General features: G+C 53.9%; 6 protein-coding genes across 6 annotated transcripts; 3 read left to right on the plus strand and 3 right to left on the minus strand.

Moving 5' to 3' along the window:
• Positions 1-1220: 1220 nt before the first annotated feature.
• Positions 1221-2747, minus strand: BU25DRAFT_354632 (FAD-binding domain-containing protein; the record flags this gene model as incomplete). Its single annotated transcript, XM_033703519.1, has 1 exon — positions 1221-2747. The coding sequence occupies one exon, from the start codon at positions 2745-2747 to the stop codon at positions 1221-1223; it is 1527 nt and encodes a 508-aa protein (XP_033555499.1).
• A 735-nt stretch (positions 2748-3482) lies between these two features.
• On the plus strand, positions 3483-5122 carry BU25DRAFT_404687 (uncharacterized protein; the record flags this gene model as incomplete). The annotated part of the gene is made up of 2 exons (XM_033705130.1): positions 3483-3746; positions 3968-5122. The coding sequence occupies 2 exons, from the start codon at positions 3483-3485 to the stop codon at positions 5120-5122; spliced, it is 1419 nt and encodes a 472-aa protein (XP_033555500.1).
• Positions 5123-6063: 941 nt separating this feature from the next.
• BU25DRAFT_240069 (uncharacterized protein) lies at positions 6064-9823 on the plus strand. Its single transcript, XM_033701513.1, has one exon. It carries the CDS (start codon positions 6100-6102, stop codon positions 9523-9525), a length of 3426 nt encoding a protein of 1141 aa, XP_033555501.1. The 5' UTR covers positions 6064-6099; the 3' UTR covers positions 9526-9823.
• A 140-nt stretch (positions 9824-9963) lies between these two features.
• Positions 9964-12522, plus strand: BU25DRAFT_483102 (uncharacterized protein; the record flags this gene model as incomplete). The annotated part of the gene is made up of 3 exons (XM_033711160.1): positions 9964-10206; positions 10258-10840; positions 10883-12522. The coding sequence occupies 3 exons, from the start codon at positions 9964-9966 to the stop codon at positions 12499-12501; spliced, it is 2445 nt and encodes an 814-aa protein (XP_033555502.1). The 3' UTR covers positions 12502-12522.
• BU25DRAFT_240079 (uncharacterized protein) lies at positions 12523-13242 on the minus strand. Its single transcript, XM_033701514.1, has one exon. It carries the CDS (start codon positions 13141-13143, stop codon positions 12544-12546), a length of 600 nt encoding a protein of 199 aa, XP_033555503.1. The 5' UTR covers positions 13144-13242; the 3' UTR covers positions 12523-12543.
• Positions 13243-13334: 92 nt separating this feature from the next.
• Positions 13335-15214, minus strand: BU25DRAFT_379844 (uncharacterized protein). The gene is made up of 3 exons (XM_033704208.1): positions 14822-15214; positions 13938-14770; positions 13335-13880 (listed from the first exon to the last, which is right to left on the minus strand). The coding sequence occupies exons 1-3, from the start codon at positions 15003-15005 to the stop codon at positions 13548-13550; spliced, it is 1350 nt and encodes a 449-aa protein (XP_033555504.1). The 5' UTR covers positions 15006-15214; the 3' UTR covers positions 13335-13547.
• Between the last annotated feature and the right edge of the window lie 518 nt (positions 15215-15732).

Below are 15732 nucleotides of genomic sequence, written 5' to 3' on the forward strand. Positions count from 1 at the left end.
GAAAAGGTGTGGTCAAGCCTTGGTCGTGTTCCTTGTCACTGCAGGAGGATGATGGATGCTGCGTCATGCCTGTCTTGTCGTTCATTGGCGCTTCAGTACGCCTTGCAGATGCAGTTATCGTGATGTTGCCTTTTAGGGACATCAAGAGTGGAGTGCTGTTGCTGTTACTGCAGGGCGCACAGCTTGCTGCATGGCGGGATAGAGTTCCCTGTCAGAGACAACGCTGCGCTACTACTGGGTACGGCAGCTGCCAGCTGGACTTTGACACTTGTGAGAGACAACAAAGCGCGCACGCTTTCCACGTTGAGGGGTCCTTTCGATAGATCTCCGTTCTTGATGGACTGAACCGTGGGGTTGATATTTGGAATCGACGAGGCTCTCGGAAACTATGACTGCCGTGGACGTCATCATCTGCTCAGCGGTGGCAACGACTTTCTCAACTCGTCAAAGCTGAGAGAGAAGCAGTCGATCTGCCGCAATGATGTGCAACTTGGGCTGCAGAGATGATAAAGGAGTCGCAGAGATGAGAGGGCTGAAGGGGAGCCGCGAGAAAGTCAGGTGAACGATCTCGGGAGGCTTGAACGCCGACCCACATCTGCATTTTGCATTTTGCTGATTGGTCTGGCTTCAGCTTCCACACCAGCCACAACATCTTCGCGCAGTGAGACCTATCTTATCGGCTTCAATCCCGAGTTTGCTGTCTAGCTTGTGCAATTTGCATGATGAGCTGCTTTACACTCGCAATCGATAGTTTGAACTGGAAACCGCCGTTGATGCTGACATGCGCCAACAGCAATTTACACCCATGTGCGTTCGCCCAACACAAAACTCAGGTATTGGCACTTGCGGTTGCGCTTTAAGCAAACTCTCCAAATCACACTGTTCCTTTCAGCCGACCAGGATGCGTGCCCTCGCTCTCCCACGTGTCACAGAAGTAACACAAGCACGCGTATGATCCCGCGCATCAGTCATACGCATGGTTGACTCTCCTTTTGTATCACTGTGCAAAGACAGCTGAGTATCGATATGAGCAAGGTGGAGCGACTGCGCACCAACAGTGGGCCTTTGTGCTGCTGCTATTCTCCGACCAAATCCAATCCAGGACCTGCCAGGGTAATTCCTGACATCTTACAAGAACTCGATGTCGATTGAGGTTATCTCAACACTGCACTCACACAGCCCCGTCGAGGTCGCTAACAGGGTAGTATTGCTACGTACGACTAACTGCTCTTCTTCTTCAACATATAGTCACCCCCTCGCACCGCCTTGTAGATCCCATAGAACCCACTCAGCAACGCACTGCTCTTGATCATTCTCTTCAGCAACCCCTTGAGACCAGTCCCATGTTCCTCTTTCTTCTTGCCTCGATCTCTCACTTTCTCCCAGATCGAAGGCAGTCCAGTTGCTCCAAACTTCATTCTCAGCGCTTCGTCCTTCTCTTTGTCGTACAATTCACACCACTCATCTTCTGTGTAAAATACTCTCGAGTACAACCACTTCAGCCCACCGAGCTCCCTGGTTTTCCTCTCCAACTCGCGATTTGCCCGAATGTACTCGACCTCAGAAGACGGATACGGACCCCAGACCCCGACATTGATGTACTCGCCCTGGTATGTCCGTCCGGTTTGCTCTTGCCCGCCTACAGGCCCATCGAACTGTCTTGGATGGCCCATCGACACTCGGCCATCCTTGCGCAATGGACACAACCACAGCGGGTAGATCCCGAACTTCTCATCCAGATAATCGACGAATGCCTTTGCGCTCGCAGCTGGGAATGCAATGTCTTGGATTATGTACCGATCTGTGTATCCTGATGCGTGCAACGCATGATACATGATCCTTGTGTGCATAAAGTAGTCCAGAAGTACGCGAAAAATGTACCAGAAAGGTACGAAGAAGTGGTGGTACGCGTACATCCCCATCCAGAAAGCGCCGCGATCGTACCGGAAGAGATAGTCTCCAATGGGCACGAGCTCCGTGGTGGCCTTGTCTGATGAGGTGAGACTGCGAGCGTGTATCCAGAACCACTCGTCCCAAGGCCGTGAGAAGCGACAAACAGGTATCCGTGGGGAAGATGGTTCGGACACCAGACGACCAGACATGATAACCCCCGAGTCCTTCGAGAAGAGCACGCCATCCACATAGTCGTTCTCGCCTTTCCTAGTCTCCTTCTGCAGCACATCCATCGCCTCTGCACTGGACGCGGTGGGATAATATGTGACCTCCACCCAGCTCTTCAGGGGCACAAGCATGACTTCCACCAGCGTCAACACGCCCAACGTCCCAAAGCTCCCTCTCAACCCGTCGAAAAGCTCAGCATGTTCCGTCGCCGAGCATTTCACAAGCGTCCCATCAGCAAGCACGACCTCTGCTCTTACAACCGTCCGATCGAAGAACCCATACTTGAAGCTACTACTCTCACCCGCAGTCCCGACGAAGCCTCCTCCAACAGTGATGCCAGGGAACTCCATAACGACCGGCGGCAGGAACCCTTGAGCTGTTGTCGCAGCGACGAGGGCGTCCATGGGTACGTTTGGCTCAACAATTGCAGTTTGGGTAGAGGCGTTAATGGAGAGGATGTTGTTGAAGGACGAGACGTCGATAATGGCAAAGGGGTCGAAGGAGGCATGTCGCGTGCTATTTGTGCTGCCGTGGTAGATTCGGAAGGGTGTTGAGGTGCTATGGAAGTGGGCGATGCGGGACTGGAGGGTTGAGACGCGGCGGTCGTGGGCTACGCAGTCGGGCATGATTCTACCGCCCATTTTGAACTTGCGTCCCTGTAGTGATCCAACTCCTGTTAACGGTAATGCAATTGATTTTGTGTCTGATACTTTGCACTTTTCGGTGGCGTGTCTGGTGGCTAGTATTGGTGGCTCGTTCGCGCTAGAGGGTCGTACTTGCTGTGAGGTGAATGCGGGGATGCAAGTCGTGCGATTACTGAAGCTGCTCAAGCTTTCCTCAGCTTGACGTTTACTTCTGTAACCTGTGTCTAACCCGTCACCTCCCTTTCGCTCTCAATGCTCGGCGACGCGAGTTGAGACTGTGAGTCTCGTCGGCATACGTCACCAATTTTAGCGGGGCTTTTGCTCCGGATCTTCCGGCAAGGACAGCTCTGTCGAAGTACGCAAACGCGTCGAAACGCGTCAAACGAAGCTGATGAGGATGTATATCAACGCTCGTTCAGCAGCGACGGAGTGAAGGAAATGGCGGTCTAGCACGAGTCGTAGACGCAACGTGTGTCCATTGCGCTTCAACAAAAGCAATACGCTTGAATACGCATTGACATGCAGCCGAGCTTCCGCAGTCAGACGGAAGGAGAGTTCGATAGCTCGGAGTGTGGAGTACGCTCAGCCCTGCGCGCTTATTCGAGACATCAACGACACCAAGTCAACATATGCTCCTCATCCTCATTCCCATCTTCGCCTCCCTTGCTGCCCTTATCTCCCAATATCCCTCATCGTCATCGCTAGCATTTGCAAGAGATGGAAGAGCATAAGGCAACAGTCGCGACACTTGCGTCGCAAGTCAAGCAGTTCAGCGCATCGAAGACACCGTTCCGGATATATCATGGCTCAACATTGTCGACACGCCACTCGCCTCGCCAGCGTAATCAGATCATCGATGTCAGCTCGCTCAGCCACGTTCTGATGTTCAATAAGGCGGAAAGAACAGTCCTTGTTGAGCCCAACGTGCCCATGGACAAGCTAGTAGAAGCCACACTTGCTCAAGGGCTGTTGCCAAAAGTTGTCATGGAGCTACCAAACATCACAGTGGGCGGTGGGTAAGTCAGATTGGTCTCACGCATTACCTCGCCAAGGGGCAGGCCACTTCAGGCATCTTATTTGGAAGGAGCCAATATCATAGAACGTAACTAACACGATGCTTGATATACAGCTTCGCAGGAACGAGTGGAGAGAGCAGCTCGTTTAGACACGGCCTCTTCGACCGCACCATCAGAGGGGTCGAGATCATCCTGGGAAACGGCGACGTTATCTGGGCTTCTGCTGAAGAGCATCGAGATCTGTTCTTCACCGCAGCCGGGAGCTGTGGTAGTCTCGGAGTCATTACACTGCTCGAGATGGAGCTCATCGACGCGAAGAGCTATGTTGAGCTGGAATACATCCCAGTGAGCAGCAGCCAAGAGGCCGTAAAGCAACTACAACACTACCAGCACCAAACCGACGTTGCTTATATGGACGGAATTCTCTACTCCCTAACAAGCGGCGTGATCATGATCGGCCGCCTCACAAATCAAATCAGCTCTGGCAAGATCCAACGCTTTGACCGAGCATCAGATCCCTGGTTCTACATGCATGCAGAGTCCATCCTGAAGTCTCTCGCCCAAACGACCCAAGCGTTTGCTAGGCCCACGACCTACAAAGAATACGTTCCTGTACAGACGTACCTCTTCCGTTACGACCGCGGCGTCTTCTGGTCCGGTCTCCGCGCCTTCAAGTACTTCGTCACGCCCTTCAATGCCTTGACTCGGTACCTGCTCGACCCGTTCATGTATAGCCGCACCATGGTCCACGCACTTCATCGGTCTGGCATTGCCGCACAGACAATTATCCAGGACTTTGCTGTACCTTACGCCTCAGCTTCAGAGTTCGTAGAGTGGACTGATGAGAGGACCGGGATCTGGCCACTTTGGCTCTGCCCCGTCAAGTCCGCTCCACTGGACGAACGCTCTTTCTCGCAAGGGAACAACATCAAAGACGATATCATCCTCGACGTTGGCATCTGGGACATGGGTCCGAAAGACAGCCACGCATTCATCAAGCTGAACCGCGATTTCGAGCAGAAAGTCACGGAGCTAGGTGGTATGAAGTGTTTGTACGCACATGCATACTACACGGAGCAAGAATTCTGGGACATCTATGACAAGGATAAGTATTTGGACCTGAGAAAGAGGTACCACGCTGAGAATCTCCCAAGCGTGTACGACAAGGTCAAGGTCGATCTTCAAGGCGTCGCGGGTGGACAGACGGTAAAGCAGCGAGAGAACTGGAGCGAATGGGCATACAGGCAATTCTGGGACACTTGGCCGCTGGGAGGATTGTACGGAGTTGCGAGTGCGACGAAGGGATTCCTGGTCAAGAGTGACTTTTTGTTGAAGAAGTAGATGGTTGGCATGTGATAGATGCACGATCAAGCCAATTTTCGATATCTGATTCTCGTCCGCTACGACTGATGCTCTTATGGTCTGGTCCACTTATGAGCACACCTGGTTGTCTGAGGAACATCTGGAACTCTCCAAGCCGTACACGGCACCTCGACATCATTTCTGCCGGCTGAGGCTCACTACGTGGAATGTGGCGAAGGAAAGGGTCTCTCTGACGAAAGAACTGGATCTGTGCCGTCGTAAAATGAGAGATCGTCACATCAGCGAGATCATCTCCGCTGTCGCAGGGTGCCCCTTGCCGAGCCTGGACATGTGCCTGGATTGAGAGTGCTCGCTTCTCATTGGCCCAAGCTAAGCTGTCAAACGGTCGTGGAGAGTTTCTGCAGCGCGTTATGATGACGTCGCACGCATTAACAAGCACACAGTTCGCGCAGCAAAACTGCTGCAACCTGCGAAACACTTGCATAGAGACTACCGGTGTTACCACTTTTACTTTTCGACTGTCCAGACACGAGACCGCGTGAAAGAAAGACGCGTCTCGACCCCTGCCTGAGACAGCAAACATCCTGGTTCTTGGTACAGGTTGACGTAGCGAAAACCTCTCCACGCCCAGCCACCGCAATTCACCAGGCAGCCCGCCGCCCAGTGATCAAGTTGTGATCTCACCAATTTCACCAGGCAGCCCCTCTCTGCTCTTTCCCTTACAAAACCTTCTCGACCAGCACCCTGCGATCGTTCCTGCCGTACAACCGGTCCCCACTCCACCTCAGCAGCCCACGCTCAACCACGAAAACGCTTGGGCCAGAACACCAGCAAAACACGGGGCGCTTGACGGTCAACGTGTAGCTGTAACAACTTTTTGTTTCTTGAATAGGTACGCACTTCTGACGCGTGGGGACCACTGTTGGAGCTTGCTGAAGCTGCTGGGACTGACCTTACCGAAGACGACACGACACGACACGACACACATCGCTACCATGGCTCGCCTTAGCGGACTCCCCAGCGAGCACCACCACGAAGGTCCCGGTGACGCGCCACGACGCAGGCGGGGTCGCCCGTCGAAGAGCTCACAGAGCGCCCAGGAGGAGACGACAACAGTCACAACAGTCACAACAGGCAAGCGCGCTGCCTCGCCGCTCGCGTCGCAATCACAGACAAAGCGCACGAAGCGCGTGCAGACGATTGTCGAGGAGGAAGACGACGACGACGATGGCTCCTCGCAGCTTGAAGCCGAGTTCAGGCAATCGGTCACGCGCACGCAGCATCCTGTTGATGCCATCCCTACCGAAGTGCAGTCGTCGCCCATTGTGCGCCGCACCCGCCGCTTCTCAGAGCCAGTCGTGACCGCTCAAGATGAGGAAGACGACGACGACATGCTGGCTGGCCCCTCCACACAGCCTCTCGCGGGTCTGACACCACATCTCGATCGCCTCGGTGCCGCCCGCGGCAAGTTCGCCAGCCGCCGGCGGGAGCGTATGTCCATGCCCGCTCAGCTCCACGTTGAACGCATCGACGATGCCGATTTCAACGGCCACCGCTTCCAATACGCGCCTCTTACAGCCGTGCTCGATGGCCGCACCCGCCGCCGCCTTCGACGCAGCCATCTTAGCCAGGAGGTCAATGACATCGAAGACGACAGGAAGCGCGGCAAGAAGCAGCTGTTGGAGCTGCGCCGTGAGCTGAAGAAGCGAGACGACAAGATCCAGGATCTCGAGTTCCGCCTGGAGGCAAGTCGCTTGGGTAACATCCAGATGAGCGACGCCGATCACGACGACCTGGCGCAACAACTGGAGGATGCACGCAGGGAGCTTGACGAGCTCCGCAACTCCGAGGCATACATGGGCTCCAGCGACCGCGATCTCAGCCGAGAGCTCGATGGTTCTGCGGAACCTTTCGAGCACGACGACGACGATGACGAGCTCATGCTAGTCGACCCTGAAGACCTACACGTTTCCCAGGACCTCGAGATGGAGTACACACCCAACGGCCGATACGCATCACGCGTGTTGGAATTGTCACAAGAGGTTACTCTTGAGCACCTGCCTTCCATCAGCCAGTTGCGCGTCGACACATTGGAGGATGATGATGATGTGGACGTTCCCCACACCATCCCCGACCAAGCCGTCGAGCGATACGAGCGCGAGATCCAAAGGTTGACGCAGGAGATGGCCGAGTCTGTCGGCGCCCTTCGTGTCATCACAATTGAGATCCAGAACCTTGGGTACTTGAAGAGGGGCGCCAGCAGCACCGACGTTCTCACTGCCCTGCGCAACGGCTTTGCCGACCTCCGCGCTGCTGTCGAGAAGTTCTTTCCCAACGAGACCCAGGGCATCACGAACGAGCAACTTCTTCGTAAGATCCCCAAGCTCTTCAGCGGTATCTTCTACGAGCTGAAAGAGAAGACCGATCTTGCTGCCAGTTCGCAGCAGAATGAGGTGCTTCTGCGCCGCCAGTACGAGGGCGTCTTGGATCTGCTTGGCGAGGCGGAGGAGCGCAAGGCGGAGCTCGATAAGAAGGTTTACACACTCGACAAGAGCAACGAGGAGAAGCAGCGCACGATCGTCGACCTTGAGGAGCGTGTTCAAACCTTGACAGATCTAACAGAAGACCAGGAGGCGGAGCTGAGACAGAAGGACCTCCAGAATGACACCCTGGTGGAGCAATTTGATGAGAAGGACAGCGACCTCGAGCGCCTTCGCGAAGCGCTCGATGCGTACCGAACCGACCTCGACAAGCTCACGAAGACCACCGCTGAGGTCGAAACCGAATACCAGGACCGTATCGCGCGCATGGAAGGAGAACATGCGGATATCGTCGCCGATCTCCAGGCGCAACTCGGTGTTGAGCAGGAGGGTCGTGAGGCTGCTGAGGATGAGGCGGCTCAGAAGACCGACTTCATCGAGGAGCTGCAAGGTCGCGTTGACCAGATGGAGGCCGACTTTGGTTCCATCGACGCTACACTCGCGGACCTGCGCGAAAAACTTGCCCTCGAAACAGCCGCTCGTGCCACTGCTGAGACTGAGCGTGACGAGCAGGTCAGCCTTGTCTACCAGCACACCAACACCATCGAGAACCTCACCGAGACAATCGCCGACCTTACCGAGCAGCTCGAGGCAGCGAAGGCCAACATCACTACCGAGCGTGAGCAGCGCGAGACTACCGAAGCTGCTCTTGACGAAGCCAACGACAAGATCGAAGAGCTCAACGATAAAGCTCACCAGCTTGGTATCCAAACCAACGAGCTCCGTTCCAAGCTGTTCCAGATTCAGCAGGAGAAAGAGCAGGAGATCGCGGATCTTACAGCTGCAGCCCAGGAGCGCGAGAATGAGCTTACCGAGCAGCTGAACACTGAGCAGGAGCTGCGTGAGGGTGCACAGCAGGCGATAGCTGCTCTGGAGCAGCAGCTTGCTGTGCTGCAGGAAACCCTGGCCGCATCTGAAGCTGATCTCGCTAAGATGACTGAAGCTCGCGACCAGCTCGAGGAGGACCGCGAGATCCAGGTCAATAACCTGAACAATGAGCTCACTGAGTCGGAGGCAAAGCGTGCCGCGCTCGAGAGCTCGACCAGCTCTGAGATCACCTCCCTGCAGGCCCAGATTACAGACCTTACCAATGAGCACGCCCGTAAACAGGCCGAGATCCAGCGTCTTGCTGAGCGTCTCATCGAGGCCGAGCAGACGTACGAGGAGGAGAAGGCCACATTCAACGCCAACATCGAGACCCTCGAGCGCGACCTCGTCGAAGCGCAAGCAGACAACGAGGCGTATCGTAAGGAGAACGAGTCGCTCTCTGATCGCGTCGGCCGCGAAGCCATCGAGCTCCTCAACATTACCAACTCCCACGCCGATGAGACAGGCGCTCTGAAGGTTGTCATCGCAACCCAACAGGATACCATATCCGAACTTCAGAACCAGAACGCCAACCTCGCGACTAAGCACAATACTATCCTTTCCGACAAAGACGCTCAGATCGAGGAACTGCACCTCCTCGCCGACGACCGTGCAGAGAAGCTCGTCCAAGTCGAAGCCGCCCGCCTAGACGTTGTGAAGGAATTCGCCAAGTACGAGCAAGACACTCGCGAGACTATCGACCGCATGACCCTGCAGCAACGCGTCCTACAAGAGCAGAACGAAGCGCTTGCCGAAGACCTCAAGAAGCGCGGCGCCGATGCCGTCGCCGCTGTTCGCGCAATGAAGATTCAGGGCCTCGAGGTCAAGACCAAGGGTGTGGACTTGCATCGCGTTGCGACCGGCAAGGTGGGCAAGATCACTGAGAAGGTCAAGGTTGGCAAGAAGAGCAAGGGCGTCCGCAAGGTTGCGAAGAGGCAGTGGGATAGCGGATTTGGTGTTGATGAGAATGTTGAGGAGGAGATTGATAGTGCGGAAGTTGGCGAAGCAGCTTAGACTTTGTCGTCTGAGTATGCGTTGATGATGTTCTATATGGCTGTGCAGCGCTTCAGGTGTTGTTGACAGCGTTTCTTTGGATCAGTTTGTCTTTGGATATCCACGCGGGCTGTTGGATACATCACATCTTTACACGACTTGATGATAGCTTTTCTTGGCCTGAGAAGTGTTCGCTACATGGCAGCTACACATGGGGTGAGTTTTCCTTGCATAGCGCGGCGTGTTTCTGGATACAGTTTGGATACAGTATGGAAAACGGGTATTTGGTAGTGTAGATAATCTCATCGTCATCTCATCCTCCTCCTTCCTCGATTCTTCAAAAGGTGCGCCTGCCCTTTCCTACCAAGTTCAGCCTGAACAACACCGTAACAACCTCACATGCCTGTAGTCTTTACGACACTCACTCGTCTCCAGTCTCCATCAATAACCACTCCAGTCATGCCAGTAGAGCACAGTCTACCGTTCGAGCGCAGCCTCTTCATTGTCACGCCCAACGCCATACACCTACACTCGCAGACTGGCGCAAAGATCATCTTCGAATGCGAAAGCACCGATGGCATCATCAATGCTCGCGTGGCCGCAAATAACAGCAGCCTCCTTGCGGTTACAGACAGTCAGATTGTGGTCCTCCACGATACAACACGAATACGAGTGAAGAAGCACAAGCTGAAGGGTGGAGATGTAAGTAGCATTGGTTAGGTCAATATAGATGTATACTAACCCTAGACACAGGCCACACCACGTTTACTGCTGTTCTCGCCAGACTCGCGTACCCTCTTCTTCACAACAACGCTTAACACATCAATCCAAGCTTACTCTCTCCCGACCGGTGACCTGTTACCCTCGTTCCACTCGCATCCTTCACCACCAAACGTCGTGGCAATTTCAAACGATGGCGACGTCCTGCTATCAGCTTCACCTTCGCCACCCACCATACTGCTGCAGAATCGGAGGTGGGCTGGCTTGGCTGCGGTAAACTTCAAGCCCACGGATACGTCATCAGCCCTTACTTGTGCAGCCTTCCAAGCCTTCGACGGAACGCCACAGTCATCGTATATACAGTTTGTACTTGGGTTTAAGGATGGTATACTGGCGATGTACAAAGTATTTTTGCCCTCGCTCTCTCAAAGCCGACATGCACCACACGCTGACCAAATACTGGACTTTCAACTTCAGCCTGTCAGAGTTGGAGCTATGAGCAAGCTACACAAAGCAGCAATGGGTGGCGTCACAGCAGCTGCCTTCATACCGGGCTACAAGTCAAGAGTAGTTAGCATCGGACATGATGGACGGTGCAGACTCGTCGACTTCGAAGGTGGCGAGCAGAAGCTCAGGACCTAGTATGTCTCTGGACCAGCGACTTCACTCTCCGTCACCACAAGCGAGTCGATCACTTCGAGAGGCCGGCGAGACTGCGCTGTTCCGTTCCAGGGCGACGCAGCTGACGAACAAGAGACAGCGTACGAAGGTGTCGAGACCTTGGTTGCGGTGGGTACACAAGCTGGCAAGGTTTTGGTGTTTAATGTCTTGGGTCTAATGCTACATGAGATCGTCATGAATGTACCGATTACATCGGTGGAGTGGATTGGTGACATGTCTGCACCCTCGGTCCTTCCTGTTCGAAACACCCCGCTGTCACCGGAGCCCGGTCCTGTCATTAAAGCGCTGATGGAAGTGGTGGGCGAGATCGAGATCGACCAGTCGCAGCGCACCGTGGAAGAAAAGAGACCATCTGAACAACCAGATGATTTGCACCACCGCGTATCCATCGAACGACCGACAGTCTCATTTTCCGACAAAGCCCAAGAGCGGACGCCAGATCGCTCAGCAGGCCGACTGCCGAACGTCTCACAAGCTTCATCCTCAGGCTCACGTTGGATGGGACAGTGGCCCCGAACAAACATCTCTGCTCGCTCACAGATTGAGACAACGAAGCCCGGTTCCTTATCAACCTCGTCTCAGCCATTCAGCAACAAAAATTCGACGGGCCGCCCGGGCAACAGTAACATATCGATCCGAGAAGCACGTAGGTGGCCCCAAATCAAACATATTCCAGTAGTCGCATCGCTTCGCGCACGACGAGCCCGCGTCTCCAAGCCATCCTCCCACTCGTCACGTAGACTCGGCTCGTCAGACCAGGATTTCTTTACACCGCCTTCAACCCGTCATCCTTCAACGCGCGAAGACAAAGGTAAAGGCAAGACTGCTAAGAGTATGCACAACCAGGGGGCTTTCGTTGTAAGCGAGAAGAGGCACAAGCCGCTGCGTATTTCGAGCGGCGACAGCTCTTCTCTGTCCGAACATGTACAGAGTAATAAGAGAGATCGGCAAGTCGCGCGCTCAACGGGGAGGCTAGATTCAGGCAGAGCAGAGAAGTCTCGACCCACGGCAGCTGCAACAAGCGATTCTCTTCTTGCTATGCCTTCAACCGAGATGGAGGGTTCGAGGTGGCCCAGCGTGTCGCGCAGCCTTTACTCGCAACCCGCATCTAACATGGTGCAGAACCGACCCACCATCAAGGGCGATGTTGAGGAGCAATCCGGATCGAGTAGCAGAAAGAGAAAATTACTGGATATCTCTCCTGCTCCAACAGCTGAGGCCTCGTCTTCACACGACTTATCGAGCAGTCTGTACTCCCGACCCAAGTCTCGCGTCTTCCGTGGCCATTCAAAGGCACTCGATGGTGGAGCGGACGCTGCCACTCCGATACTCCGGAGCCCAATCTGTGGCTCGAGAAAGAGTTTCAGCTTCGATGCCGGACTGCATGATTTGGAAGCTCTGGCTGAGCAACGCTACACAGATGTAAAGAGAGCTGGTGTGTGGACAGGCGGCAAGCGTGAAGAGATCAGTCGTCTGTGCGACGACAACGCAGCCCTGAAACGGCAGATCTCAGATTTCCGCCACGAGTTCCGGATGCTGAAAGACGTGTTGCTGCAGGCGGAATCGCATTGGCGGTGGCAGGAGTGCGTATCGTGACCTCCCTATAGACATCCTCTTTCTTATCCCTCATGAATGATTTCATATCCATCTCTTCAAATTCCAAAATGGCTTCTTCTCCTTGCCCTCAAGCAGGAACTTATCCAACATCATACTACTCCCTCTCGCCCCACTCATTCCCATCTCCTCATCCGTCCGTGGCCTACCCCCACCACTAGTCCCTCGACTCCCACTCCCATATCCCCAGCTCCCCCTAACACTCCTCCCCTTCTCCAACGCTCGCAACGCCTTTTTCCTCTCCTTCCTCTCCCGATCCCACCGCCGGAAGTCCTTATCTGCTTCGAAGGAGTCGTCAGAGCCTTCGACGAGCACGCCTGCGATACGCCACGAGAGGTAGGTTTGGAAACCGAGCAGAAGGAGGATGAGGATCAGCACAATTAGGATCCCGAAGGTGAGGAAGAGGAAGAGGATTGTTTCTTCGGAGTGAATGTCTTTGCCGTCTTTGTTGTTGTTGCCCATGTCGCCAATCGGTGATGGTGCGTTGTCGAATTGCGGCGGTGGTGGTGGTGAGGAGATTGGTGGATGTGGTGGTGGCGGAGGTTGTCTCCCAGACAGCAGGTGTGTTTGTCGACTCGCGAGTTGCTGCGCTGCGTGCTGCAGACTGTGAACGTTGACCAGCATAGCGGCGGCGTCTTGTTAGTACAAGATGATTCGCATGAACGGGGCGTCCCGCCGCGCGTCGTGGGAGCGTGTCATGTTATGTGGCAACTGTCGGAACGAAGGGGCGTGTGTAACGTGTTTCGCATTTGTTTCGGGTTGATGTGAGGCGCGTGCTTGGGGAAGGTGGATACACATCCCTGGCTTCTAGAACATCAGAGTATTGGAACATGGGTATTTCTCTACATTTTGGGAAGGGAAGGACAGTGACCGGATTGGGATCGGCGAACGGCGCAGGGGTTAGCGGATGTCGCAATACTTTTGGTCTTCGGTTCGCGTGCTTATGTACCGAGTATGAAGCTTCGTGAACTTCCTTGTGATGATTGTTGTACATGCGTTACGAATGCTAATTGAATGTACAACCACCCTCACTTCAGCTTAGCATACTGCTTTCCCCACTTCTCCGCAATCTCCTCCTCACTAAACTTCCTCGTCTTCCTCTTCAACATCTCCACCCTCTCCTCAAACGTCAACTTCATCTGATCCCCCATCGGGACCAGACATCGCGCCAAGTGCTCATAGTTCTTGCTCAGTAGCGTGATGGTCAGCATGAAGTAGTCGATGTTGTAGAACACGAGCGCGTGCTCATCTGAGTACTGCTGCTTTTGCGAAAGGAAGGCGACGGGGTGGTCGCGCCAGTGACGTAAGGGATTGAGGTGGTGGGAGGTGTGGTAGCCGTCGTTGTAGCAGTAGCGGTTGCTCTGAAGCTGATGTTAGCAGGACATACTTTATTGAAGTTATTAACATGGATGACTTACGGGTGCGTCGATCAGCGTGATGCTGGATCGGAAGTCAGAGTCCGGCTCAACCTCGTCCACAAATGCATGCTGGCCCCAGTTGCCAGTCATGAGTGCTATGCGCATGAGCGCAAGTGGGACCAGGAAGACGAAGATCGTGGCTTTCAAGTTTACAAATTTGTACATGGTGTACAAGAAGATGTAGTTGGCGATCTCAAACCCGCCAGCCTTCAGCGCAAGGCCGGTCTTGTTGTTGCGCAAGAAGTAGCGTGGCAGATCGAACCATACCAACAAATAGAAGCGGCCAACATAGTGGAGGAAGTGCAGCACACTGTCGCGTTGATATCGGACAGTTGAAGACAGATCGTTTGGTCCATTACCTTCGATGTGGTGGTGTTTGACGTGGTGGAAGAAGTACGAGTTCCAGGTATGTCCCATCAATGGATCGAATATGTACGGGAAGATGGTATCAACAAGGGCGTACTTCTTTTTCAATACTCCCCTCATATGGATGTGTTGGTGCATGAGCAGGGTGTACGGACCCATGTAGTAAAGCTGTACAGCTGAGTGGAGTACACCGTGCCACCAGTGGAAGTTGTAGAACAGGTACAGTGCAGACGGAACACTGGTGCAGAGGTAAGTGATAAGATGCGTGATCATGATCACATCAGTCTCAGCTCGGACGACACCCTTTGCCCAGCGGACGTACGGGTCGATGATCCATTTGCGCAGGAATGAGTTCTTGATGTCAGGAAGATCCACGGAGCTGAAGACCGTAATTTCGAAGACACCTGACTTAGGGTCGTTAAGGTTCTTTAGGTAGGTGATGGTCTGCTGCTCGCTATCCTGAGTGTCTGTGGTGTGTCAGTCGGATCTTAAAACCTCAGTGCTTCATTCAATCTTACCCTCCGAGGAAGGGGAAACGAATTCTGTACGTTTGGTAGCAGAATCATCCGACTCTTCTGCGGTATCAACCAGCACGGGCTGAGCCTTCGAATCGAATTGCTCATAGTCCTTCTGCAAATGGCCCAACACTAACCTGTCCGGACCTGTAAGGTCGACAGCTGGTGGGAAGTGGAGCTTGCCCATGGTTTGATCTGATAAGACAAGACGAAATCGAACCGCCGGTGTTGAGGTACCAGAAATTATCAGCTGTCGCAAACTCGACCACGCACAAGTCAATGGCTGGACGATGCAGAAAACAATGAAAAACGGCAAGGAAGTAGGGTATTGTAGAATGCTATGCGTCAGAAATGACAACAAGTCGCAGGCGGTGGTGTGTGAGACACCTGTGGTCGAAACATCGGTGAGGAGGGACGCAAGGAGGTGGCGAGACAGGGTCCATGCATGACACGCGGAAGCTGTCTAGCGTCGAAATGAGAGATCCACAGCAGCAACGGCCAGAAGGCCAGAACCTCAACATCAATAATGACCTGTTCGCAGACACTCTTGCTGTCAGTATGTGAAGCTCAAATTGTGGCTATCCTGTCGTGACGCGCTCGTCCTGATTTCCCTGTGTAATCGACTACCGCTGCTTCCTTTCCTCCAACCGCTGGCAATCGCATTGCACAATCGCCTGCAAAGGGCTTTTCTTCCATAGTACGTAGGCAAGAAGTAAGATGCCGATTGCCAATATAGGCAAGACAATTGCAAAACCATAGATACACAGCTGTATTCAAGGCGGCAGAACGATTCGCTGATCGAAGGATACAGTTTTCGGATTTTTTTTTTGAGCAAAGTCAGGATAGGAATGTGAAATGCGAAGTGTTGATATTTACTTCTCTATTAATATATAGATGGTTGTGAACAATGGTAC

Source organism: Macroventuria anomochaeta, assembly GCF_010093625.1.
Source record: "Macroventuria anomochaeta strain CBS 525.71 unplaced genomic scaffold BU25scaffold_57, whole genome shotgun sequence".
Classification (NCBI taxonomy): Eukaryota; Fungi; Ascomycota; class Dothideomycetes; order Pleosporales; family Didymellaceae; genus Macroventuria; species Macroventuria anomochaeta.